Genomic DNA, 25,238 nt, shown 5'->3' on the forward strand with positions numbered 1-25,238 from the left:
GACATTGGAAGTAAACCAGGACTGGATGGCAGATGGGCAGTCTGGGACGATGGAGATAGTAAGGAGATGATCAGAAGGATGTTTGAAAAAGAGTTGTCTCTTCTGCATAACAGTGGAGGTTTGGAGATAAAGTGGAAATGAGGTGTGTAAGCGTAGCAAGATGGGCGTTAAAGAGCCAGGGAGAAAGGTTTGAGCCCTGGGGGACACCGCAGGTGGAGATGGATGTAGTGGAGGAGAAAGAACCCAGAGTGAACTGGGACAGCCGGTCACTGAGGAAGGAGGTCAGGCAGTCCAGTGCCCTCTCCGAGATACCTAGGGTATTGTGTAGTCGTTTTATGAAGATGAAGTGGTCGATGGTATAAAATGCAGAGGAGATATCAGTAGAATGAGAACAGCAGGAGAGTTGGAACCGAGATGCAAGCAGTTTCTCACGGGTGTTAGAAAACACATGCTAGCGCGTAGCCGTCGACCTGCTGCCACTGATCAGGTAAGTCGAATGTGCGTGTGTTGTATTATGCTGTGCTCAAATATCTAGGCAACAACTTGGTTGCATGCGCTGCCTCGCATCGTAGGTCCCTGCATCCTATTATTTCTCTCGCATCTCAGCCCTTACCTCTTTGATCTGTTGTGTACTATTCTGACACTCTCATGCTCCACTGATTTTCTGGAATTACTTTGCATTGCCTGCATTCTTCTTCTAGATTCCTGTTGTGTTCTGTGCCGTGTTGACTGTATTGACTTGGTGTTTGCTGTCTACGGTTCTTGATATCGTGTTGCTATCCACGGTTTGTAGCATCACGTTGCATTTGCCTACATTCTTCGCTTCTAGGTTCCCTGCAGACCGCTGTGTTTTGCTTTTGGTCCTGTATTGCATCTGCTTTCTTTACTTCCAGGTTCCCTGTGCTTTGCCTTGGTTTTGTACTACATCTGCATTCTCTACTTCTAGGTTCCCTGTTGTGCTCTTTTTTTCTTTCTGATGGTTCTGTACTGCATCTGATTTGTAGGTCCGTTCTTTTACTTTGTTGTGCCCCCCCTCCCTTTTGTCTCCCCCGCCACCCCACTCCCTCTGTGCCTCCCCTGCCTGGCCCCCCCCACCCCTGATTCCTCCCTGCACCCCCTATGGTGCTCTCTAGCATATCTTTCTAACTGTTTTTCTATCAACTGTCCTATCCCTCTCACTACGTCTGGCAGGAAAAAGTTCAAAAAGGACATCTTGGTCTCCAACCCAGGCCTCCCTATCGCTGATGCCTATACCAGTGCTTCCTCCAGACAGACCCTTACCGACATACTCTTTGTCTTTCCTTCTCCAGGCCTATGGATTCCCCCCCACCCCCCCCCACATATGGTCTGTTTTCTCTCCTTTTTCCTCTTCTCCCATTAATGGCGGCACCCAGTGGGATGCCCCCCTGGCCCCATTCCACTCCTTCAAGACAATCATTTATGTCTACTTAAATGGCACCGTCTTGGTCCAGGGCCCTCGGATACAATCTCCTCCTCCTCTTTGATCGAAGCTTCCCGCGCCTTATTAATCTTTCCTCTCCTGCTATTCCTTCTTATCCGTTTCTGGCTCCTCTGCTGCCTCCTTCCTTTGCCACCTCCTCGGCACCCCTTGCTGCTACTCTCGCCACCTTTTTGCCTCATTCCTCTGCCAACCCTCTGGCACTCTTCTCCCTCTCTGACTACCCTGCCTTCTCTTCCTTCCTCCTCTGCCCATCCTTGGGCACCTCCAAAACTTGCAGGGTGTACCTCTGGCATGTACTCCTCCCTCGGAAGTCCTTAAAATGTGGCAAACTGCTCCACATCGTTGCTCGAACTCTTGTTCAGCTGTCAAAAACTCCAGACATCTGCCATCTCCTGGAAGAGCTTGGTTTGGATGTACTCTGTCTCACTGAGACTTGGTTCACGGCCAGCCCCGTCACAAGTTTCGACACTCATCTTCCAGATGGCTACAAGATCCTCTCCAGAACCAACTGTCCCGGTGGGGGTGTATCCTTGATTTTTCCCCGATTGGATCCCTGCTTCCGTCATTCCAATGCAGCATTAATTCTTCTTTGAATGCTTGGTCTACAGGCTCCCCATCTCTCCTGGCCTCCCTCACTGGGCACGATCTACAGGCTGCCTGGCCAGGCCTCCCTCTTCCTCTCTGAGTGGGCTGACCTCTTCCTCGCTCCTTGCCTCTACCTCGCAACCCCTCCTCGGAGACTTGAACATCCACCTGGTTGCTACCAGCCCTTCTTCAGGATTCTTTCACCGCCGTTACAATTTCTCTATATATTCTTCCCTCTGGCCCGACTCGCTCTGCAGGGCACACCCTGGGTGTTGTGATCTCCTCAGACTTCCCCTTCTTGAACCCTCTCACCACTCCTCTCTCTTGGAGTAATCACTTTCTCCTTTCTTCCCACCTCTTTCCTAAACCTGCATCTCTGCAGCAACAACTCGCCGAATGTCTGCAAGGAGCTGGCCAATCTTGTTGCAGTCTCTACCTCTCCTGTTCCCTCCCAGACCTTCTGCACAGCCTTGGCCTCTCATCACTAGCAAAATTTGGGACATCTTGTCCACCCTCTCTTCCTCCTCTTCGTCCTCTACCACTCCTGGGCTGTCTGTCGTCCTCCTCCTTTCTCCTCCTTTCCCCTGTTCACCCCTAACAATGTTTCTAGACAAGTCCAATCTATGAGCAGGTTCTCCCCTGCTCATAATCCAGGACCACATCAACACCCTTGCTCCAGCCTTGGCCGATTTCTGCATTCACTCCTTTCCCCTCCCCTTCTAAAGAAGCCCTTGGCAGATCATCCTTTTCGGCTATCGCCTGATTCTGTTGGTTGCCTCCATTACCACCAGTCTGGCTTCAGAGCTGCCAGAAGCACGGAAACTGCTCTCCTGAACACCCTTGAAGACTTGCTCTCCAATCTTGACTCTAATCTCCCTTCTGTCTTCATTCTCCTTGATCTATCCTCTACTTTTGATACAGACAACTTTGGTATTACAGATCAGTCCCTGGTCTGGTTGATCTCCTTTCTCACCGGCCCTCTCTGGTCCAACTGGGGGTCTTTCCTTCTCTCACTCTCTCTACTTGTGGTGTTCCCCAGGGGTGTAACCTCTCTCCCTGGCTCTTCAACAACAACCTGGAACCTCTTGCCCACTGCATCGCTACTTTCTGCTCCAAATGTCAATGTTATGCGGAGGACTCTGCTCTTTCAGGCTCCCCTGAGCCACCTCTGCTTCTCATCTTATTTCAGAATGGAGTGCCGCCAATGAATTCTGCCTTAATGCCAGCAAGACTGAGATCTTCCTCAGTGGGTCTCTCTCTTTCTCTCTCTCTTTCTCTCTCTCTTTCTCTCTCTCTTTCTCTCTTTCTCTCTTTCTCTCTTTCTCTCTTTCTCTCTTTCTCTCTTTCTCTCTTTCTCTCTTTCTCTCTTTCTCTCTTTCTCTCTTTCTCTCTTTCTCTCTTTCTCTCTTTTCTCCTGTGAGGCTAAGAACCTTGGTGTCATCTTCGACTCCACCCTCTCCTTCTCTACTCGCATCTGACGTCTCTAAGCAGTCAGTTTTCAGCTGCACCTCCTCTGAGGTATTCTTCCTTTTCTCACTTCCCCCAGAAGCTCAGTCTTCAGAGCTCTGGTACTCTCTAGGCTGGACTATTGCAACAGCCTTTCTAAATCTTTCTGCCTCTACTCCTCAACCTTTTACAACGTGTGCAGAACGGGACCGTGGGACTTGTCCTTGGCCTCAAGCCCAGGGATCCTATCTCTCCAGCTCTGAAATCTCTTCACTGGCTCCTGTGGCTGCAAGGATCACCTTCATGACCCTCTGCTTTGTTCACAAGGCTTTCTGGGCCCTGGGACCGCTCTACCTCCAACCTTCTCTTCCTTCTCGAGCTCTCCGCTCATCCACCTCCAACTCTCTTACAGTCAGATGCTTCTCCAAGCAGAGAGTTGGGGCAGATCGATCTCCTCAGCTGGGGCCTCCTGTTGGAACAGCCTGTTATGGAGAATTCTCCTTTCTGTGCGAATTCCCTTCAACCTTAGAGTCCCCCAGCTCTTTTGCTGGATTTAGGACTTTTTAATTTTAACCCTGGAGTGAGGGACCTTTTTCTCACTCATGGTTTTTGACCTGGTTTGGATCTTGTTTTCACTGTTTTTAGAGTCTGACAAACCCCATAGGCATCTACTTTTTGCATGGTGACACACAGATCCCTCAGTGCAGTGTCGCTGAGTAATCCTTTAGATTTCTCATAAGGTTTAAACACATTTTCCTGGCTGAACTACAGTTCCCAAGAACAGTAAAGTGAAATTGACTTTTTTTTTCTCTTTTCGTAGGCCCAGCACACCCCATCTTATGTGGAGTGCTGGGGGGGGGTGTTACCTAGTAGCCCCTTATCCTACCTTCTCATGTAACATTTGTATGTTACCCTCACTACTTTAAATGGCTGGTGGCAGTGGTTCACTTTTTCATAGCATTGTGCTTTTCTACCGCAGTCTGAAATCTCATCTGCAGTTCAGCACCCATGGCCATGGGTGACAGTTTTGTCAAAATGGCCCCTGTCTTCTTTTTTCACCATTTTCTGTGTGTGAGGTCTTTATTGGGTTTTACTCTGTTCGTTGACAGGTTTGAGCCATTTGTTTCTTTCCTTTAGCAGGCTTCTTCCCTGAAGCCTGCCTCTGGCTTCAGTGTCTGGAAGCGCAGGATGTGAGGGAGGTTCCCAAAACTCTCCTGTCCTTGTCTCTAGGAATGCCTGAATGCAACCAGTCCTGATTGGCTGATTGGCTGACTGGCTGGTTGTCCTTTCAGGACAGCCACCCTGCTCTGTGATTGAGTCTAGGCTGTGCATGAATGCAACAAACCTACTTAAAGGGCAAGGGTTTTGTGACCAGAGGCAGAACCAATCACTGGGAGGAACGCCCGACGAAGAAACCGTGAACAAAGCTTGCTGCATCCTCCTGGACCTTTGAATTGCCTGGTGAAGCCCTGCTGCTGTGCTGAACTCCTTTTTTTCCTCGATAGAGAAGCTCTGGGCGGAATGACTTCTCCCCTTGGGTTAGTGGGACCAACTCACCCCGAGACTAGCTCCACTGGACCATGTGCCTCTCAGTTGCTTAGGAAGCCCAATGCCAGGGGTTGAGTATCCGTAGTCGAGTAAAACGTCTGTAGCACCAACAAATCTGGCTAGAAGCTCCAGGAGTCTCTGAAGGGCCCTTCAGAAGCAGGAAGACCAGAGCTAGAGTCCCCTCACCAGAGTGCAGGACCCAAGGAGTGAAGGAAGCACAACCAGTATCAGAAATCCACGACAGTGCAATATGCTAAGTGCTGAAACTGCGTTGCTGCTGAACCGAAAAGAGCCCGAAGCTGCCGAAGACCTCCCAATCCCTGCAGATGTCCTCCCTCTTGTCCCCACAACTGAGGCTCAGGAACACAGGGTCTGAACCCCCGTAGCTAGACAGAATCCAGCTGGACCACTCTTCTTCAAACCAGAGGTACTGTTTATGCTTGGGGTACTTACCTCATTGTCTTTGAGCTGTGCTTTCTTTTCTCAGTTGGGAATTGCAGTGGTTTACCTTTTTAGAGTTGATTCCTACTCTTCATCGGCTTTACAGCTGTGACCCTACAAGTGTTATTTTTGCTTTTTTGTTTTTTTTCTACAAACTCTCTAACTTTGCAAGACTTTGATTTAAGAAGTGCCTTCATTTGGAAAGTTACCTGAGGAAAGTACGCCTATTAAAAATCTTAGCGACGAAAGAGGCATTGACGTCACTAATCGTGGGAAATGAGCAAGGATTATTTATATACAAGGATGCCTCCCTTTGGCACAATCCTGGTCTGCAGATTGCTAATCGTCCTTATGAATTGGAGAAGTTGGATTGGTAGGGGTATTTTACAGGCTAGTGATATTTGGGGTGAAGACAGAATGGTCCCCTTTGAAAGGCTAGTAGAAAAATAGGATTACAAAACGGAGTTAAGAAGGTATGGTGAGTTGGTGGGTTTGATATCTGAAAGGATTTGAATGATGGATGCTCCACTATTGCGGAAACCTGAAGTCCTATATCTATTGGCCTGTGGATCGCAGAAAGTATCGACTATTTTGAAAGTTATGCAGTTAGATGTGCAGTGGACAGATTCATGGGAAAAATTGAGGTTGGCGTGGACAGAGGAGCTGGGTAGAGTTGAATGGGAAAAGGTCTGGAGAGTTTGTTAGCAGATTTGCAGCTGCGCTACACTGATCGGAGGATTTTGGATAGAATCTATTGGACTCCAGCTTGTATGTGTGCCTTGGGTATGATTGATTGTGATGGTTGTTGGGGCTGTGGGAAAGAGAGAGGTACTTTGATCAACATGCTATGGAGCTGTGAGTGAGAACTACTTTTGGAGTGATGTGGTTGATGGGATTGATCAGGTTTGGAACATTACATATCCTAGGAACCCGTCTGCAATTGTTTTACAAGTGCTGAGCAATGATTATAAGATTGATTGGGTAACATCGTGTTGGATTACTAAAGTTTTGTTAGTAGCTAAACAGATATTGAAGGTCTGGAAGACGAGGAAGAAACCAATAGTGGAGGACTTGATGTGCAAGTTCTTTCTAATTACGAGAAGACTATGTTTTGTAAGTTGCACAAGGAAGCATGCCATAATGAACAATGGGGGAATTTCATTGATCTTTATGGGTGAATTTTGGTTAATTCAATATAATTTATTAGGTTTGTCTAATACATATATTGTGGGGGGTGGGTGTTTGTGTTTTATTTTGTTTTATGTGGTCTATTGTGTTTGTGAATGTGGGGTCGTTTGCAATTATTTTATGGACTGTGTTGGTTAACATGTGTTGGTTAACATGTCTTTATGGATTTTTTTTTTATATTGACTGGTTTTTCTTTGATGTTCCTTATGTGATTGTGCTTTGTAGTTGCTAATGGCCTAGTTATCATTATTTTGCATGTACTAGGTTTTTCTTTTGTTGAAAATAAAGTTACAAAAAAAAGTGCCTCAGATCCATAGACTGTGTTCCAATTGACTTTGGCCGTTTTGGCTCTCTGAAGACTCTTCTAGTCCATTGACTTTGATGCCGTTTGTCCCTCATAGGTGGTACTTGGTGTAAACTGTTACTGCTGGGAAAGGCTTATCTAGATTTCATTGGAAGATTTAGTTGTCCTTACATATACTGCAAAACTGTGAACTTTCCTTCTGCAACTTCGGAATCTGCAAACTAGTGTGATATATAAATGCCATTACTGTCCTTGTGATTGAAGTCCCCTAAGGGTGTAAGAAGCATATCCAAAGATTATCCACTAACTTATTCGGATTCTGAAAAGTACTTTAAGTATATTTACATTGTGACATGAATTGACTTTATAAAGAATGCTTATTTAAAAATTGATGTTAAATAACTATGAGCGTTACTTGGCTACTTGTATTTACGGATTTCATTTGTACAGCTCACATTTACCCCTGTTGAGATAGGCCTGGCCGCTCAGTCACACTACCAACTTGTGTAGTACAGAGCAGAACCACCTCCGTTTCCGGAAGCAACCCAAGACCTTCCTTTTCACTTCCGCTCTTCCTCTACCATGCTGATGCATCTGACTGCTCTTCGCACTGTTCACCCTGTGTGCTCTAGCCCAATCTTCTGCACGTCTAGTTGCCCTCGCACAGCCTCTGGGCTCTCCAGCACTTAAGGGTCTGTATCTGCAACCCTACAGTCCCTTCTCACTGCACGTATGAGCCACCCGATGGCTGCACTTGTGAGTTTACTGCACTTCCCTCTTCCCCGCACTTCCGCAATCTGAATGACACAAGGCCTAGTAAGATCGCCATTTTATCTTCGGTTCCTTGTCTTGTCGCGCCTAGAAACACTTGTTTACAGGCGTGTTTTATAAAGGCCACATCATCATCCTATATCGTATCAAAAGCAGATTCAGTGCCTCTGGATGCTCAGAATCCAGATTGATGGTCGTGGTGTCCATCAACAAGTTCAGTGTGCTGGGTCAGTTGGGGGAAGACTAGCCTCTCCAAGAATTTCCTGAAGGGGGCTATGGATATGGGGCAGTAGTTGGCAGGGGAAGAAGGGTCTGCTGAAGGTTTTTTCAGGAGGGGGTGCGCGAGGGAGTCCTTGAGGGAGGAGGGGAAGATCCGGTAGCAAAAATGGTGGTTGCAGAAATCGGCAGGTGCAGGGGCAAGCGCGCTATTGTCCTTATTGGTTCTGGAGGAGCGAGGGGAGACCTGTTTTGAGGAGACCTTCATGGAGAGGAGAACTCTGGTAACCTCATCAGGTGTGGTAGGAGAGCAAGGCAGAGGGGGGGAATGGGAGTAGTGGGGGAAGGCGAGGGGGAGCGGGTCGCAAGGTGGCTCAGTATGTCCCTGAGTTTTTGCATTAAAGTGTGTGGCCAGTGCGTTGCAGAGGGCCTGGGAGGGAAGAGGTGAGGAGGAGACTGCAGAAGGGTTGGCTAATTCCCTGCAGATTTTAGAGTTCAGCCGTGTTCGACTCTAGCCTGGATGTGGGCACTTTCCTTGGTGCAGATGGAGTGTCTGTTTGCCTTTGGAGCAGGCGGCGTGCCAGTTTGTCAGAGGGTGAGCCTGATGTTTGCCATTTGCGTTTCAAGGCTGCAAGTGCAGAGTCATGCCAGGTGTTACGCTTGAAAGAATGTTTCAGGTGGATCCTAGTGACTGGGGCAAGAATATCAAGGGTATTAGTAATGGCAAAAAGTAAGTTGCTGAGAGCAGTCAGAGGTAATCTACAGTGGGGGGGATGCAACTGCAGCAGCTGACACCTCGTTTCATCGGACGGATATTCATGAACGAGGTTGGCAGGGCTGGGGCTGGTGCGGTCAGAGGGCCCATAGGACCTATGTGAGTGGAGAGGAGTGAGTGGTCTGACCAGGAGAGAGGGGTGACCACTGGGGGAGAGTGAAAGATCATTATGAAGGCATCAAAAGGTGTGACAAGCCGAGTGGGTGGTACCCAGAGGGGAGAATGGAGAGGGAGAGCGAGGTGCAGACGTCACAGAAGACTATAGCTGCTGTGATTGCCGAATCAAGGTGGATGTTGTATTGTTTTGTATTTATTACATTTATAGAGCGCTTTACTCCAAAGCGCTTTACATGACAACAACATGATACAGAAAATGTTAAGCTTAAATGCAAAACGTGAAATGAACCATCAAAACAATATGTAGAACAATTTTCCTAGGTCGGTAGAGAGAAACGGAACAGTGGAAGAGAGAAGAGATGGGGTTAACGGGACAGGGGGATGAAGAAGGTGGTATTTCAAGGAAGAACGGAAGGAGGGGTAGGAGGAAATGGAGCGGATGGAGAGAGGGAGAGAGTTCCAGTGTAGGGAGGCAAGGAGCTGAAAGGAACGGGAAGGGGCACAAGGAGGCGGGGGGTCGGTGAGTAGGAAGAGGTTGGCAGATCGGAGGTGGCGGGAGGGAGAGTAGGAGGGAGGAGAGGTGGGGGGGTGGCGAGATCATGCAGAGTTTTAAAGACGAGACAAAGGATGTTGAAGTCGCCCACGAGTTTAGAGGTGGTTGTGAGGAGAGAGGTGAGATCAGCCCATTCAGAGGAATAGGGTGGTAGAGCCAGGTGGCCTGTAGATGGTGGCAATGGGAGGTTGGAGAGATGACCAGCTTGCAAACCAGGCGCTCTAAGGAAGAGTAAGGCTGGGTGGGAATGAGGGAAGAAGGGACCCACTTGGGGAAAATCGGAGCAACCCCCACCAGCAGCACGGTTGGGGCGAGGCTTGGAGATCTTATAGCCATCAGGAAGAAGGGAGTCGAAAGCAGTGACTGAGCTGGCATTGAACCACATCTCGGTGAGAGCAAGGATATCTAGGTCAATGTCTACAAGAACGAGTCAGATGTCGGCTGAGTGTTTGATGGCAGACCGAGCATTGGGTGGCTAGCTGCAAGAGGTCGCCATCTTGGAAGGTTTTCCGATAGTGCCAGTGTGATAGACATTAATGATGGACCTGGATGATGCAAATCCCGCCAAGAGGACTTCCCATTTGGTGCCACCATTGATGGGTGAGCATGAGGGAGGAGAGTAGAGATGAGTCCATATATTAAAATAAATCCAAAATATATCTGGAGGGGGATATCAGTAAAGACCTGTCTGGAAGTTGTGCTGACAAAGGTGTCTGCGATCGGTAGGCCAGGGTTAGTGGTCCGGGTTTCTTTTTAGCTTTTATCTTCCAGACTTGGTGAGAGAGGGGGAGGATAGGTGATAGTGCTGCAGTTAAAAAAAGATTGTGGAGATGGCGAGTGCCATATGAGCAGCGGAGGATAGTCGGGAAGCGAAGAAAGAGTTGAGGGTTGCACAGCACAGTTTGAGCACAAGCCCATCAGCCGGCCTAGTAGCCGGGCAAACAATGGTAACAGAAAAGATGCCCTAGAATACTATAGTACTTGAGCTGGGTGTGAAACGCAAACCCGGTTTCAGTTTGGCGAAAAGACACAAAATGCAATGCAAAATGGGCTGCAAAAGATGTTAAAAACAAACACCAGTTTTCGGTTTGACAAATGGAGAGACAGAATGCAACGCAGGGCAAGGAGGTAGAATGATGTAGGCACACTTGGGTCCAGCAATTGTTATGGGTAGTAGAGGGACCATGTGCATGTCCAAATCACTCACTTCAACAACTGGATGTGTGGAGTTGCAGTGGTCCAAGGTTTGAGAGGTTGCAGGCTGCCTACCTGAGGATTGATCCATGATTTGCTGTGGGTGTGGGAGGGTGAACAGTAGGGGGCCCTCCAGTCCCTGTCAGGCACAGGCAGGGGCCTTGATAGCGGGGCCTTTGGAAGGGGGGCTGGCGTTTGCCTGCCGGCTCCCGGATTGGTTGCAGTGGATCACGAGCCAATCGGAGCAGCATCGGGTACACAATTGCTTTAGATCAGGGCGTCTGTTTTGGAACGGTGCAGCAGTCCCAAGAAGTATGGCCCAGGTTAAACAATGGTTCAACAGCGCCCTCAAGATTTTTCAAAATGTTTCTATTGATTCTTGGTGCTTGCAGGTAAAGGGCACTTTGTAAGCAATTAGAGCGCCCCTTGAACTTTGCTGCCCACCAGTGGCCTACCTGCTGTAACAAGTTGGAACAATGGTTATGGTCTTACTGCAGCATTTTCGAGTGAGTGGACCCCTGGTGTATTTTGAGACTGCAGGGGAGAAAGGTTTGACTTCAACATGATTACATGAATAAAACAGTTTTCATTGTTTCTCAAGTAGCTTACTGGAATGAGCGGTTTGCCTTTTGTACTATTTATATTGGCCTGTTGTAGCAATGTTATGAACACTGTATTACCATGCAACCTTTTTTTTAGTCGCCTGAAATGTCTCGTTTGCTTGCTTAACTCGTTCACAGACCTCCCTTATCCAAGTGAGTTCTTATTCACTGCCTAGTGTCAATGTAACGCTGTGAAATGTTTCCCCAAGCAGCTCAGTGCCCGGCTGTGTAACTCAGTGGCCGGTGGCTGCTCTTTGTGAAATGTTTGCATCTGTTATTTCTCGGATCAATTGTGTTCTCTGCGGGTCGCCATAAAAATGGAAATATGGCCGTAGAAGTCCAGTGTGACTCCAGTGAGACTCCAGTGTTTACTGTGTGTACATGGAAACGATTGCAAGACCATGGAAGCTCATTTCCTTCCTGAGACTCGAGGCTGAATAAATCGAGGCTGGGTTTCACTGCTGAATCAGTGTTGGGCGTTTGCCCAAGGAGTAGCCCAGGAATGTGGTGACAAATGTGTGGGAAAAAAATCGAAACGCTGGATGCTCAGCTATCATAAATGTTATAAGAATATTGGTTCTGTGCCATAATGACTCTGACGTGGTAAGCTCCGAATCAAGAATAGCCATCCTGCCCCAGGTCCTGTGGGGGACCCTCTGTGTGCCTCTTGACGCCTACTGTGGTTAGTTAACTCATAAAGCAACCTGCTCTGGAAACAGCCAACCTCATCCTGCAGAACTGCTTACCTGGTCCCAGGGTACTGCCCGCTTGACTCTCTGGCACTGCTTTGCCGCTGGGCCTCTTCTTCATCTTCACAAATTATCTAGGATCTCACAACGGAAGTACAGAAACACTTCTCTCCTGCTAAAGACTACCCCTGTTTCGCAGTATTGGTCACTCGTGGTTTCTTGTGAACGTGCCTACCTTTGCTGAAAAGCATTTCAGCAAACTTGTTACTTCTGTACCTGCTCCATTCTGATTTATGTTTTACCTATCTTTTATTGTATTGTTTTTCTCTTGGCATTTACTGAATGTAATTTATTTGTACAAATGTGTGTGTAAAAATGTGTTTTCTACCTGGGGAAACACCCCACCTCCTGAGTCATATCTGGGCTGCTCTGTCACCACTTTTACTTGGAGTGCCTGGTGATCTTGAGGGCACCTATGCTAGTACCTGTATTCGGAAGACGTACTAAAGGCCATGTCGTGGAAAAATAACAGACTATTTTGGTGGTTTGGTGAACAATTTATTAGTAGAAAGCAAGCAACATGACCAGACAAACCAGTGACAGTATGAAGTAGTTTGTTTGTGCCTACACCTCTTTGCGCCAAATTTCTGATCTGAATGAATCAAAGTACGTAGTCCAGTTTCTTCAAGCATATTTTCTTAATTTATTTGATATATATTCTGCCCATATGGATGACGTGTTTCGGCGTTTCTTTGACGCCTTTTTCAAATCCGGGCTGAATGCAAACGTAACATGTAATAAAACAAAACACAAAATATAACGTATGAAATAGCATTTTAGCATATTTTGTAACACATTTAGTAGTTAAAATAGTGACTTAGGCTGTGTAGTATATCCTTTGAGCATTCTCAAATTACATGAACACCTAAAAGTGCAGCACCTCTTAGTTACCTCAAATGGTTAAAAATAAATCCATTACAGTGACTATGTTAGTTTTTAAAATTAAATATGTGCAATCCGAAAAAGAAGTAAGTATGGGATGGCATGGATCTAACAATTTTTGGCTGTCAGAAAAGCATGTAAATTTGTTTTCTTACCCTTATTGAATGTAATACGAATCTCCCTTTCTTCATTTCCGGGAATTAGTTTTTAGTTGAAGTATATCACGGTAGTTCCAGGATTAAATCCCACCTAAAACAAATTTGATTATTCTATTATGCTAACATTAGCCTTTTAACCTTCTATCGGATTGATTCTTTGTGCATGATTCCCTTGCATATATTTAGACACATTTTATGCTCTGGTAAGCATGACTAGTAACATCTTTCTCATTGAATTTATATAAAAAGTGTTATTCATATTTGCAATCCTCCAATTGCATTGCATATCCTTGGTCTCATGCATTCTGTTACTCTAGCGGTCACTAGGAATTACTTTTTCAGTTACAACGACTGGTAATCGATTTGCTCCCCATTTGTGTCTACCAAAACACCCTGTCGCGTGAGTTTGAAATCCCAACAAAAATATATTTTATTTATGCCACTCGGCATCAAGCATGCTGATTTCTACATTGAGCATGCTTGTAGCGGTGGTCTTTCCACCCCTTAAAAGCGCTTACCTACAAAATTCACCTGCTCATGCCTCAAGCGTTGGGGGTCCCGTTTTGATTCTGACAAATCCTTGTTCATAAAGAGTTACAGATTGCTAGTCCCTCTTTCCTTTTGTTCATTTGCAAAATTCGGCGGCCATACTTTGGGCTGAGTTTTAGTACGGAAGTCCTTTTTTCCTTTTTGGTGTTTAAAATGGTCTGTTGCATTTGTGTTTAGTGTAACATTGGTTTGAATTTAAACTTCCGTATTTATCTTGCGCGGCTGATCTGTTACTTATTATTATGTCCAAATTATACAAAAATTAAAGTTAAAAGAGTAGTTTTACACTATGTTTATTAGTATTTTTTGTGCAATCTCTTTATATTATGTATACCTGAGACAGTTTCCTGTTGGGAATGGTGCGTTATGGTAACTTTAGTTTTCTTCATTGACCATTATTTTTTCACTATATTTTATTAGCATTCTTTTGACAATTTCAGAATGGTGCATTGTGGTACCTGTGGTTTGATGTTACTTTCGCCTCTCATCTGTTTAACTTTCATCTGAATAGCGGTTTCGCCCATATAGGATCTCCCCATGTGTATATCTGAAGCATATCATTTAGCAGTGCACATTCTTCTCACAATTTCAGAATGGTGCATTGTGGTACCTGTGGTTTGATGTAAATTTCACCTCTCTCCTGTTTAACTTTCATCTGATTAGCGGTTTCGCCCACATAGGATCTCCCCATGTGTATATCTAAAGCATATGATTTAACATTGCACTATTCAATAATATTTTTCTTTGCAACAAGTTATAATCGAACAAAATGGAAACCAGGAAAAAACATTTTTGTAATTAATGAAAACATTTGCAATATTCATAACAAGAGACCTGTATATTATCATTTTTTTGGTTTTGTTTCTGCTATTTCTCTGCTACTTCTCCAGCATCACAAAAAATGAATCATTTCATTATCTGAATTTAATCCATGTTCCAATGTTTGAAAATGGCAGATTAATCTGGCTTCTTCTTGCCTTAAGCAAAGTTCTTGATTTCCTCCTCATTTGCCCATTTTGATTCTTTTCAGTCCAATAAATCGAATGTCTTTTTTTATTTTGCATTTGATGTTGGTTTTGCCAATGAACAGATAACGGGAGGTTTTTGTCTTGACTTCCTATAGCTGAAATATGTTCTCTAATTCTAGTTCTTAACTCCCGAATGGTGCTCCCAATGTAGAGCAGATTGCAGACACATATCACTGCGTAGACCACATGTTTAGATCTACAATTAATTTGTTCCCTAATCTTTGTTTTGACACCTTCTTGGTTCGTAAAAGTAACTGTTTCTTGTACTGCATAGTGGCACATCAAACAGAAGCCACATTTCCTAAAACCTGACTGTGGTTGTCGTAACCATGTTTGTGATCTTGTTTCTTCTTTCTCCTCTTCGGACAACATAGAAGGACTCAACATGTTTTTCAAAGTTCTGGCTTTCCTATAAGTTATTGTTGGATAATCTTGTATGCGTTTCTCGATATGTGGGTCTAGTTTTAATAGATACCAGTTCTTTTTTAGGACTTTTTAAATTTCTTTGTTGTTTGCACAATATGCCGTAATAAAATGAATAGTATCGTCTGGTTGTATACTTTTGCTGCTTTGAGATAATGTTGATTGTCTGGTCATGTTTTTGGCCTTCATTTTTGCAGTTTTAATTGATTTTTGTGAGTATCCTCTGGCCTTAAATCTGTCTGATAACAGTTGACATTCACTCTCAAAATCTGATAATTCTGTGCAATTACGTCGTGCTCTAATGAACTCTCCTTTTGGAATGTTATAGATAACCGGTTTATGGTGGCAGCTAGTCGCATACAATGTTGAATTGACTTCCGTCTCTTTTCTGAATGTTTTTGTGTGTAATTGTCCTGTGGATACAAAAATGGTTAGATCCAAAAAGTTAATTTCCGTTTTGCTGCTTTGCCCAGTAAATTCTAGGCCAAATTCATTGTTATTTGCTTGGTTTAGTAGAGACTCCAGTTGTTCCGGTGTACCGTTCCAAATAATTAGTACATCATCGATGTACCTTAGCCATTTGATTATTTTATTCTTGAACTCTAGTAATTGGTATATGTGTAGGTCTTCAAACATTCCCATTACAATGTTGGCAAGGGCTGGGGCATATTTAACGCCCATTGCGACTCCACGTATTTGTCAAAAAAACTGATTATTGAAAATGAAAACATTGTTCTCTAAAGTTGTCATGAGCATTTCTTTATGCATGCATGCAGAGTTAAAAAATGACGCAGATCTATTTTTGAAAGTATAGTCCATTGCTTCCAGGGCCAATTCGTATTTAATAGATGTATATAGAGCCTTAACGTCCCATGTTGCTAGTAAGTATGTATCTTGCCACTCAATTTCTTCTACAATTTTGATAGCATCTGTTGTCTTTCAGATATGCCTGTATTTTGGGTACTTCAGGTCTTATTATATTGTCGATATATTCCGCTGTAGGTTCTGTAGCCCAACCTATGCCACTTACAATAGGCCTTCCTTCTGGGATAGTGTCCTATTTCTTGTGAACTTTCGGAAGAAAATATATGGTTGGAATTGTAGGTTTATTTACCCATAGGTGTGTCTGCTCTTCATCAGTTATTAGTCCTTGCTGGTGCCAGGCATTAATAAGGCTTGTCAAATCTTGTATTATTTTCGGTATTGGATTTCCTATTAATTTCTCATAACATTCTGGATTTTCCAAGTGGTTCATAGCCATCTTTATGTAATCCACTCTATTCATTATTATAATGTTGCCACCCTTGTCCGCTTCCTTGATAACCAATTGCTGATTTGATTGTAATTTTCTTATGGCAAGAATTTCATTTGCTGTAAGATTTTTGAGATTAGTTTTATTTTTTTATTGGTAGTCTTTTTCTTAAATGGTATAAATCTTGTGTGACGGCTCTGTAAAATGCCTCCACCATGTTGTCTGGTGATAGCTGGGGTGTGAACCTGGATTTGGGTTTCAATTCTTTCTTAGAAAAAGGAGTTGGCTGTATTTCTAACTCATGAATGGTTTGATGTATTGGATAGTCTCCTGGTTCTTGTAGGGATCGTAATAGGTGAATACCGCTTAGTTCTTCTATGGTTATATCACTTCTAGTTATGGCTTCAGATGTTTTTTTCCTTTTTTCAACTTGAGTTGCAAAAAATGTTTTCATTTCCGAACAAATTTGAAAAGAACCACATGTATTTCTATGGGTTCAAACTCAGTTGTCGGGGCGAATGATAAGCCTTTATTCAGTACATTAATTTCATCTTCAGTTAGTATTTGGTTTGATATGTTCATCACCAAGTTATTTATTTCTGTTGTTTTTTGGCAGCTTCTTTCGACGCCGCCCGTGTTAATCGTCGATAGGCGTCTAAGCCGTCTGTATTTTCTGGGTCCTCCTGATCCTCTTACCTCTTCTCCGACTCGTTTCTGTGAGGTGTCTGGTGCTTTGCTGATCTGAAAACGGACTTGTTTCGTCTGAATGTTTCTGTTTCCTTGTTTGTATCTTTTGATTTGATTTACAAATCCTTGTCCCTTCGATTTTGCACTTCCTAATACTGTTTCCACGTCATTCTCATTTTCGGGTTCTTCCTCTGCCTCTGAACTGGACGATGAAGTGTTGGGAGTAGTCTCTCTTGATGTTGGTTTGATTTTGTTGTATTTCTCTTGGAAAGTGAATACTCTATCATCTTGGTAATCTCTGTCATCACGATAGAATTTTCTCAATTTTATCTCGTCTTGATATTCTTTGAGAATTTCATGCATTTTCAAAAAGTTCTTTTCTTTAGTCACTTCTAAGGCTTTTGCCTCTTTAATTTCCTTTTTTATATTTTCAATTTGATCAGTTATTCGTCTGTGTTCTCTCTGTGCATGCTCAATTAGCATTTCTAACATGTGCTTTGAACATTGATTGAGGTTTATTTCCCAATTGTTAGCCAAATCTTTATCATCGTCTTTACTGAAATCTGGAAAGATCAAAATGCGAAGTCCTCTTGGGATCTGGTCCTTTGATATATAGTTTTTCAGAGAGATTATTTCCCAATACTTGTCAATTTCTTTGCGAGAGGCCCTCTTTAGTTTTACAAATTTATATCTGAGGTCCTCTCTTTTCGGAAAACTTGAAGTAAAAGCATGGGTGTTATTCCCTTTGGCAGAAAAAAGTTTGTTTGCTTCTTCTTCTCTATTCTCCATATATTCTGCCATTTTTTTTTAATGCGTTTTCCCAAATTGGTCTGCGCGGTACTGTATCCCCTAGTGACAATCAGCTGAGTGAGGAACTTCTTGAGTGGGGATCTCATAAGGTGTACTCTCGCGACCCGTATGTCAGTGCTATTAAAGTTAGCAATGGTTGTTTTATTTTATTCTTGTGTCGCAAGGGTGTAGGTCAACACGGAGACATAGAGTCCCTCAGCTCCGTTTGTAAAGTAAGCAGTAGTTTGTTTGTGCCTACACCTCTTTGCGCCAAATTTCTGATCTGAATGAATCAAAGTACGTAGTCAAATAAATTAAGAAAATATGCTTGAAGAAACTTGACTACGTACTTTGATTCATTCAGATCAGAAATTTGGCGCAAAGAGGTGTAGGCACAAACAAACTACTGCTTACTTTACAAACGGAGCTGAGGGACTCTGTCTCCGTGTTGACCTACACCCTTGCGACACAAGAATAAAATAAAACAACCATTGCTAACCTTAATAGCACTGACATACGGGTCGCGAGAGTACACCTTATGAGATCCCCACTCAAGAAGTTCCTCACTCAGCTCAGTGACAGTATGAGACTTTGACGCAAGTGAGTATTTCCCCCACCTCCTTCCACGCACCATTCTCTTATACCCAAAGGAAAACATGCATTTCAATGTAGGCAGCGGTCCATACAGGACAAGGAATCGTACTGAACCAATGTTACAAGCTGGGAACAAAGCCTGCATTCTCACATGTAAGATGGTGAAGGAAGGACAGCATAAAGTGATGTTAAGTGGAGCTGAATATACTCCTCAGAGGTTCACACATGGTCTGAGGCAGGTCAGCACGCTAACATTAGAATGATGACTTATGCCTGCAAAAGCCGCTTTTTCCTATGAACGCGGGAGTCTAAAACACGCTTGCATATGCCAAAAAGGAAACCTGTGAGAAGCGAGATGGGAAGTCGAGCATAGCTACACAATTGATCAAGAGCCTTCGTTGCAAGAACATGCACAGTAAACCTAAAGCCTCACCTCGCACTAGCAAGAAATATTTAAACATGGCAGTTTGCAGTATCTAGTCAATAGTGTAATGCAGCAGTATGCTAGGGGAGTACATGCAATGTTCAATTACAGACTCTTCCACTCTCCCTCTATCCCCCTTTTAACAGATTGTGAAACCTCTCCCTGCCCATCTAAAATACAAACGTACCAGAAAACAATCGTGCAAAACCCTTAGGTTGATTTTAAAACACGTGTTTGCATATTCATGCTTGCTACAACAAAGGATTTTCTTTCCTCCTAGTGAGTGGCCTATATAGAAAATAATGTATACTTTGATAGATTCCCTGCTGTTCATTGATGCTCCCATTTCACTCAGGAATTGTGGTTTTTGATGTTCGTTTCAAGTGAAATATGCAATGCGAAGCTTTTGGTCCATTCTGAGGGATACGATTATTATTGAGGAATGTTGATTTTGAGAAATAAAATGTGAATGCTGATCTGCAAAATAAACTGTCTTGCCTTAAACTTCTGCACACTATATCCATGCAAGCGTCTGCCTTTGTTAGGATTCCCACTGGTGTACATGTAGCTAAGTACTCCTTGCAAGCGCTGTTGATCATGTTATGGCTGAGTCCTGTTCATGTTTGTCTCTTTAAATTCTTCAGACTCCAGACGAGATGATCCAGTGCGTAGTTTGCGAAGACTGGTTCCACGAAAGGGTAAATATAGCGGTTAATAATTCTGCTTTTGTGTTTAATTACATGAATGTTTTACGACGTGAATGTAAAGCAATACCTTTTTTGGTGACAATGTGCAGACGGGTTGCCACATGGGCCCTTTGGATGTTGCGTCTGTTGTCTAATGTTGAATATATATTTCAAAATCCAAGCGCATGTGTTTTAAAAAAAAAAAAAATTCTGCAACCCCATGAAAATAAATTCCTATTCCCTTTCTGTGGTATGTCCATTCTTTGTGTCTGTCTGATGTGAGCCATTATGTAGAATAGTCTCAACAGCAGTCCACCAGCCACACACTATTGGACCTGGTCCGTTAGCTGTTAGCACATTGTTTATGCATTGTGCGTGGTCTAACTAATCCACAGTCGTTGCCCAGTCCACTTGGATGAATATTTCTGATGTGCCATTTGGTTGAGTGTTTTCCCCCCTCTTTAACTGTGAATGTTGACTAAATTTAAAGTGGAAAGTAGTTTTAAAAAGTTGGCATGAATGTATACTTCCTTTAAGTGAAATGCAAAATAAATCCCTTGTTCACACCCCTTGGGTTAGTGCAGGGATCTGCAACATGTGGCTGTACAGATATTCTGGGCTACAAATACCATGATCCCTTTCTGTTGGCTGTGTTAAATAGGCCAGATGGGGAGTTTTGATCCAAGACCTCTATAGAGCCAAAGGTTGCAGGCCCCTGCGTTACGGGGACCTAACAATCACTGCTAAGACAATTTTTCTGAAGTCCAACTAACGATTTGCAAAACCATACAACTGAGACAGTACACAACTCCACTCTTCGTATAAGGTAACATAGACCGAGCAGCCAGGGAGAGAGGGCTGTAGGAAAGTACAAAGAACCTGTAGCATACAAATGGTTCAAAAGAAACTTACACCCAGATGTGTTGTTGGCTAAGATTTGGGGTAGTACCCTTTTGGGTGCACTGCAACTACCTTAGCCTCCTGGCAATAGGAACCCAATTTATGGTATAAGTCTGTACTACACAGGTTGGTAGTGGGGTTCAGCAGCCAGGCTTATCTCAAGAGGGGTCAATGTGAGCAGTAGGGTAGTTGCACAGAGATTCACAGTGACAAGTATCCAAATAAACGCATACACTCAAGGTTTCTTGATTAAACAATTATTAATTTAACAGTCAGTTTGAATAAGCATTCTTCGGAAGGGGCAATATAACAGTAACACACAAATACACTTTAAAATACACACTCTTAGTTTCTCTAAATCAGCAAATACCCATTGGGATGGCACACACTGTTCCTACACCCTCGGGAGACTTAAATTGTTAGGACACTGTGGACATTAATATATAAGTGGTACATTTAGAGCAATACTGAGATTGGTGTTAAAAAAAAGGGTTATTGGAATAAACAAGATCACACAAATATTCTGAAGCAGGTAAGTACTTTTTGAACCCCCAATGCAAAGTAACAACTCCTTCCTGGAAGTATAGGTGCAACACAATGAGGGAAGAGAAGAGTCCTTCAGGGAGCCAGGCCAGCCAATGTCAAGTTGGCAAAAGTCTAGGTGAGCTGAAGCACTTCTTGCAGGTAAGTAAGTCTTGCACAATGTTTTAGAAGTCTGCAGAAAAGGAGCATCAATGTAGGGCCACAAGCGGTTTAGGCTCGAGAGAGTAGAAGATGCAAGCAACTCTACAGAGCAACCAAGACTCGTCACAACTGAGAAAGTACAACTACACACCAAGAGGCAAGTTCTACTGTAGAAGAAATGGTGTCAGCTGGCTTCTGTTCCTGTGCAGCTTTGCAGATCCCGCTGTTCCTGGGCCTCAGTTGTGGGGACAAGAGGGAGGACGTCTGGGGACTCCTGCATTGCAATGGGACGGTCAACGACCGCAACCAGCGATCTTCAAATCAGTGGCGTCTTGAACAAATAGCACCACCGCGGTTCTCGGATACCACTTCGGACTTTCCTCGTGTTTGGGGTCCAGCACTCGGTTGAGGTGGCTCAGGCTTGGTCAATCCTGCTTTCTGGGAGTCCGGGGGATCTTCCAGGGGCTCGGGTCCGACTTAAAAACAATGCACACGATCTGGTGTTCCTCTGCACTTCGGTTCCAGCAGCAGTGGAAGTACAGCCAGCTTCGAGAGGATGTCCAGACGGGCTTACTTGGAAGTTGATTGGTCCCACCAACTCAAGGGGAGAAGTCGTCCTTGCAGGGCTTCTCTAGTCTATGCGAATTCGGAGCATCTGCAAAGGAGCACAGCTTCACCGGGCCAACCAACGGTCCAGGAGTTGCAGCAGGCATCTCTTCCAAGTTCTTCTTCGGATTCCTTCGTCCAGTGATCGACTCTGCCTTCCAAGCCAAAAAGCCTCCCCTTTTATGCAGGTTTCTCCCATTCATTCCTGCCTAGCTGTCAATCACACAGCAGGGTGGCAGCCGGCCAATTACCTTTTGGGTGCATTACTGTAACCAAGGGGATTAAGCACAGGGAGTTTTGCGTACCTTCCTCCTTTCCTGCCAGACATACTGGAGCCAGAGGCGGCCTTCACTTGTGAATCCTGCCAAAGACAAAACAAACAAAGGGACCAAACCTGGTTGGGCGCACAGAGTAAATCGCAAGAAGGACCTTAACAACAAGAAATGGCAAAAAACTGGGGCCATTTTGTCAAACTGGGCACCCATGGGTGCTTCACTGCAGCTGCAAACGCAGCCTGCGTTATACGGTAGTAAAAAGTAAACCACTGCCACCAGCCATTAATTGTAGAAAGGGTAACATAACATTGTTAAATGAGAAACTAGACAAAGAGAATACTAAATAACCCCTCCAGCACCCTATGGGTCTAGAAAGTTACAAATGTAAGTACAGTCAATTTCACTTCACTGCTCTTGGAAACAGTAGTTTATCCAAGAGAAGGTATTTACACCTTTGGCAAATCTGAAAGACTTCCCTGTGGCACTGCACTGAAGGCGCTGTGTCTCGCATGTAAAAAGATGCCTATGGAGTTTTACTCAGACTCCAAAAACCAAAAGAGTTCAAATCACAGAAAAATACACGAGAGAGTGGGGGAAAAAGGTCTCTCTCTCCGGGTTTAAACATTCTCTCTCCAGGTTCAAACATTTAAAGTTCTAGAGTCCAGCAAAAGTGCTGGGGTCTCTAAGGTAGAGCGGAATAAGCACATTTCTGAGCATTCTCCCTAACCATTATAAAAATAAAGGCCCATTATGAATACTAATGGGCCATTGTAATCTTAGTGGTTAAGTACTTTTATCATAGTCATCGCTCTTCTAATGTCCAGAGTAGATTACACCAACAGCCTATACCTGGGTATGCCTGAGCGACTTAAAAAAAAGAAAAAAACTACAACGCTTAAAAATGCGGCAGCCAGACTGCTCCTCAAATGACCACGAAGAGAACACATCACTCCTGTGCTACAAACACCACATTGGCTACCAATCATCAAATTCAAATCGATGTGCATCATGCACAGAGCAATCCAGAACCAAGGTGCAGAATTCCTGAGAGAAATTACACCTACCTCGCCCCACAACAAGAACGTCCGATCAAGCAACGACATTCGCCTGGAGCCAAAACCTTACAACGAGAGAACTCAGAGGATCACACCAAAAAGCTGGAACGACTTATTCAGGAAACTGCTCAAATCGTGACTCTTCACTGCATAACTAGAAGAATGCCCACAGGGGCACAAACACATACCTGGTAACAATGATGAGTGAAGACACTGATGCCAGACCCCAACAATCTACCAACTGCATACAGAATCCAAGGAAGACATTCCACGACATATCAAACCACAAATTGAGTTAGCCAAAACGGGACACTAATGACAGACTACAATGTTAGACCAAGACACAAGATCAAAGACTATTCACCAATGGTACCCTGTGCCCAAATTAGGCCCAAGCCCAGCAGACCACCTTCAATATAGATGGCGAGGGAGTACAGGGGGCGGCCTATCCACAGCACCAACACCATAAGGGCAAGACTAGACCTAACCAGCCCCACCAACCCAAGATCCCTACAATAGAACTAGGAATGCACCGTAACATCTAATCTAACAACCTGATTACTAAGAAACGTAACCAGCTACTAAGAATACCAATAGGAATGCCACTTAAATATAACAAGATCGGCTAGAACCAGGATATACAACTCACTAACCTAACTCCAAATCTCTGCTTACCTGATTCACCCGAAAACTCACAGAACCATCTCTCGCCCAACAAACCGCATACACTTCACCACACTGCAACAACAACAAACACACAATCTGCATCAACAGCACACAAGGCCTTGTTCCGATTTGGTACTTACACCAAAGTTCAGCGCACAGTGCACACTGAAGCAGCCAACTGCACACTACTCTTCTCGCTTTCCTCTCTCCCTCGTCACCCGACTAACCTAACCCCCTGCCCTCTTGTTACAGATCCGCCTGAGCGCTTGGAGACCAACTCCGCTGGTGACGGTGTGCGATATATAAATACCTTTAACATAAACCTAGTCGTACACGTTATAAAAACACAATGCTTAAGTTACACAGACCAAAGCATAGACCTTGTTCAGAATAACTAACAGTATGTCTAGGCAATTCAGACCTAATCATACACATTTTGAATAGAACACACCTATTCAGGGGGCAGTAAAACCACAAGTTTCTTTTTATATTACTTGCAGTAATTCAAGGGTAGTATACCCTGTCAGTTATGCAGTGACACTTATTAGGACTGATTTTTCTATACTCTGGCTGGTGGACAGATGTATAGGAGGCCAACCTATATGGTGACTGGGTCAATTCTGGGGAGGTGTAGCCCAACTAGTTCAGGTAGAGGTGACAAGCGGTCTAGGCTAAGTTCTTCAGAGGTAGTGAGCTTGTAAAGAGTCCACAATGAATTAACACAATGGGAATCACAAATTACACTTTGACACAATGTATACACATACAGTTATAATTTATTGGCCAAAACACACTATAGGAAAATGAGCCCTAGAAAGTAGAGTTATCACACAACACTGATACAAATATGTACATTCATTTATAGGGCATAACACATCACAAACTCCTGCAAAGGAAAGGTAAGATTAGTATTGTGCACTTAAGGTCCACAGAGAATGATCCCTAATTTAAATTGTCCAGCCCTAAGTTGTCAGTCTTTGGCCCAATATTTCAGGTTGAAGTTCCACAGAATATTTGGAGCAGTAAATAATGTAGCTAGTATCTCTGGAGTCCAGTGAAGGGTTCTTATGGTTAGAGTACAAGTTAAAACTAGCCAGCAGAAGTAGCCCTAACTTTCAGAAGTCTTGCGCAAGCAATGGCAAAGCCAAACATGTTTAGAATAAAGGTTTATTATAAAGCCCATTGACTTATAATGGGAGTATAGTGGTAGGGAAGAAGCTCTGTAAATTATTCCCACCCGCCCCGGTGCTCCTAGACTTGGCAGGACAAAGGAAGAGGGTCCAAGTTTGCTTTTCCTGCCAAACGTCGCACTCCTCGATTTGCAGGTTCTAGCTGATCTCCAGTTGGTGTCTTTTACTGTTGCAAGGATTCTTGATTGAATAATGCAGTAAAACGTGATGCAGGACTGGACTCTGGTCAGGTAAGCGATTTCCCGACTGTGGTCTCTGCAGCACGCTGATGCATGGACTCCACTGCCACAGTCTGACTTCTCCTATCTCTGGTTCCCTTGATGCTAGGGCGCCAACATTTCGCAGAGGTTAGTCTCGTAGGGCCTGCTGAGGATCCCCCACGTTCCAGGTCCGAACTCTGAACGGTGATGCCGGCAGCACAGTAGCGCACATTCAGAGC

At 44.1% G+C, this 25,238-nt stretch overlaps 1 protein-coding gene across 1 annotated transcript in view; it reads left to right on the forward strand.

Moving 5' to 3' along the window:
• Positions 1-25,238, forward strand: part of LOC138526989 (putative E3 ubiquitin-protein ligase UBR7) — a 213,777-nt gene that overhangs the window by 43,923 nt on the left and 144,616 nt on the right. Inside the window, exon 5 of the mRNA XM_069637960.1 lies at positions 19,382-19,435. Coding sequence (XP_069494061.1) covers positions 19,382-19,435 — 54 coding nt within the window. The remainder of the gene's footprint in view (positions 1-19,381; positions 19,436-25,238) is intronic.

This window comes from Ambystoma mexicanum, chromosome 14, assembly GCF_040938575.1.
Source record: "Ambystoma mexicanum isolate Mex_15411 chromosome 14, UKY_AmexF1_1, whole genome shotgun sequence".
Classification (NCBI taxonomy): domain Eukaryota; kingdom Metazoa; phylum Chordata; class Amphibia; order Caudata; family Ambystomatidae; genus Ambystoma; species Ambystoma mexicanum.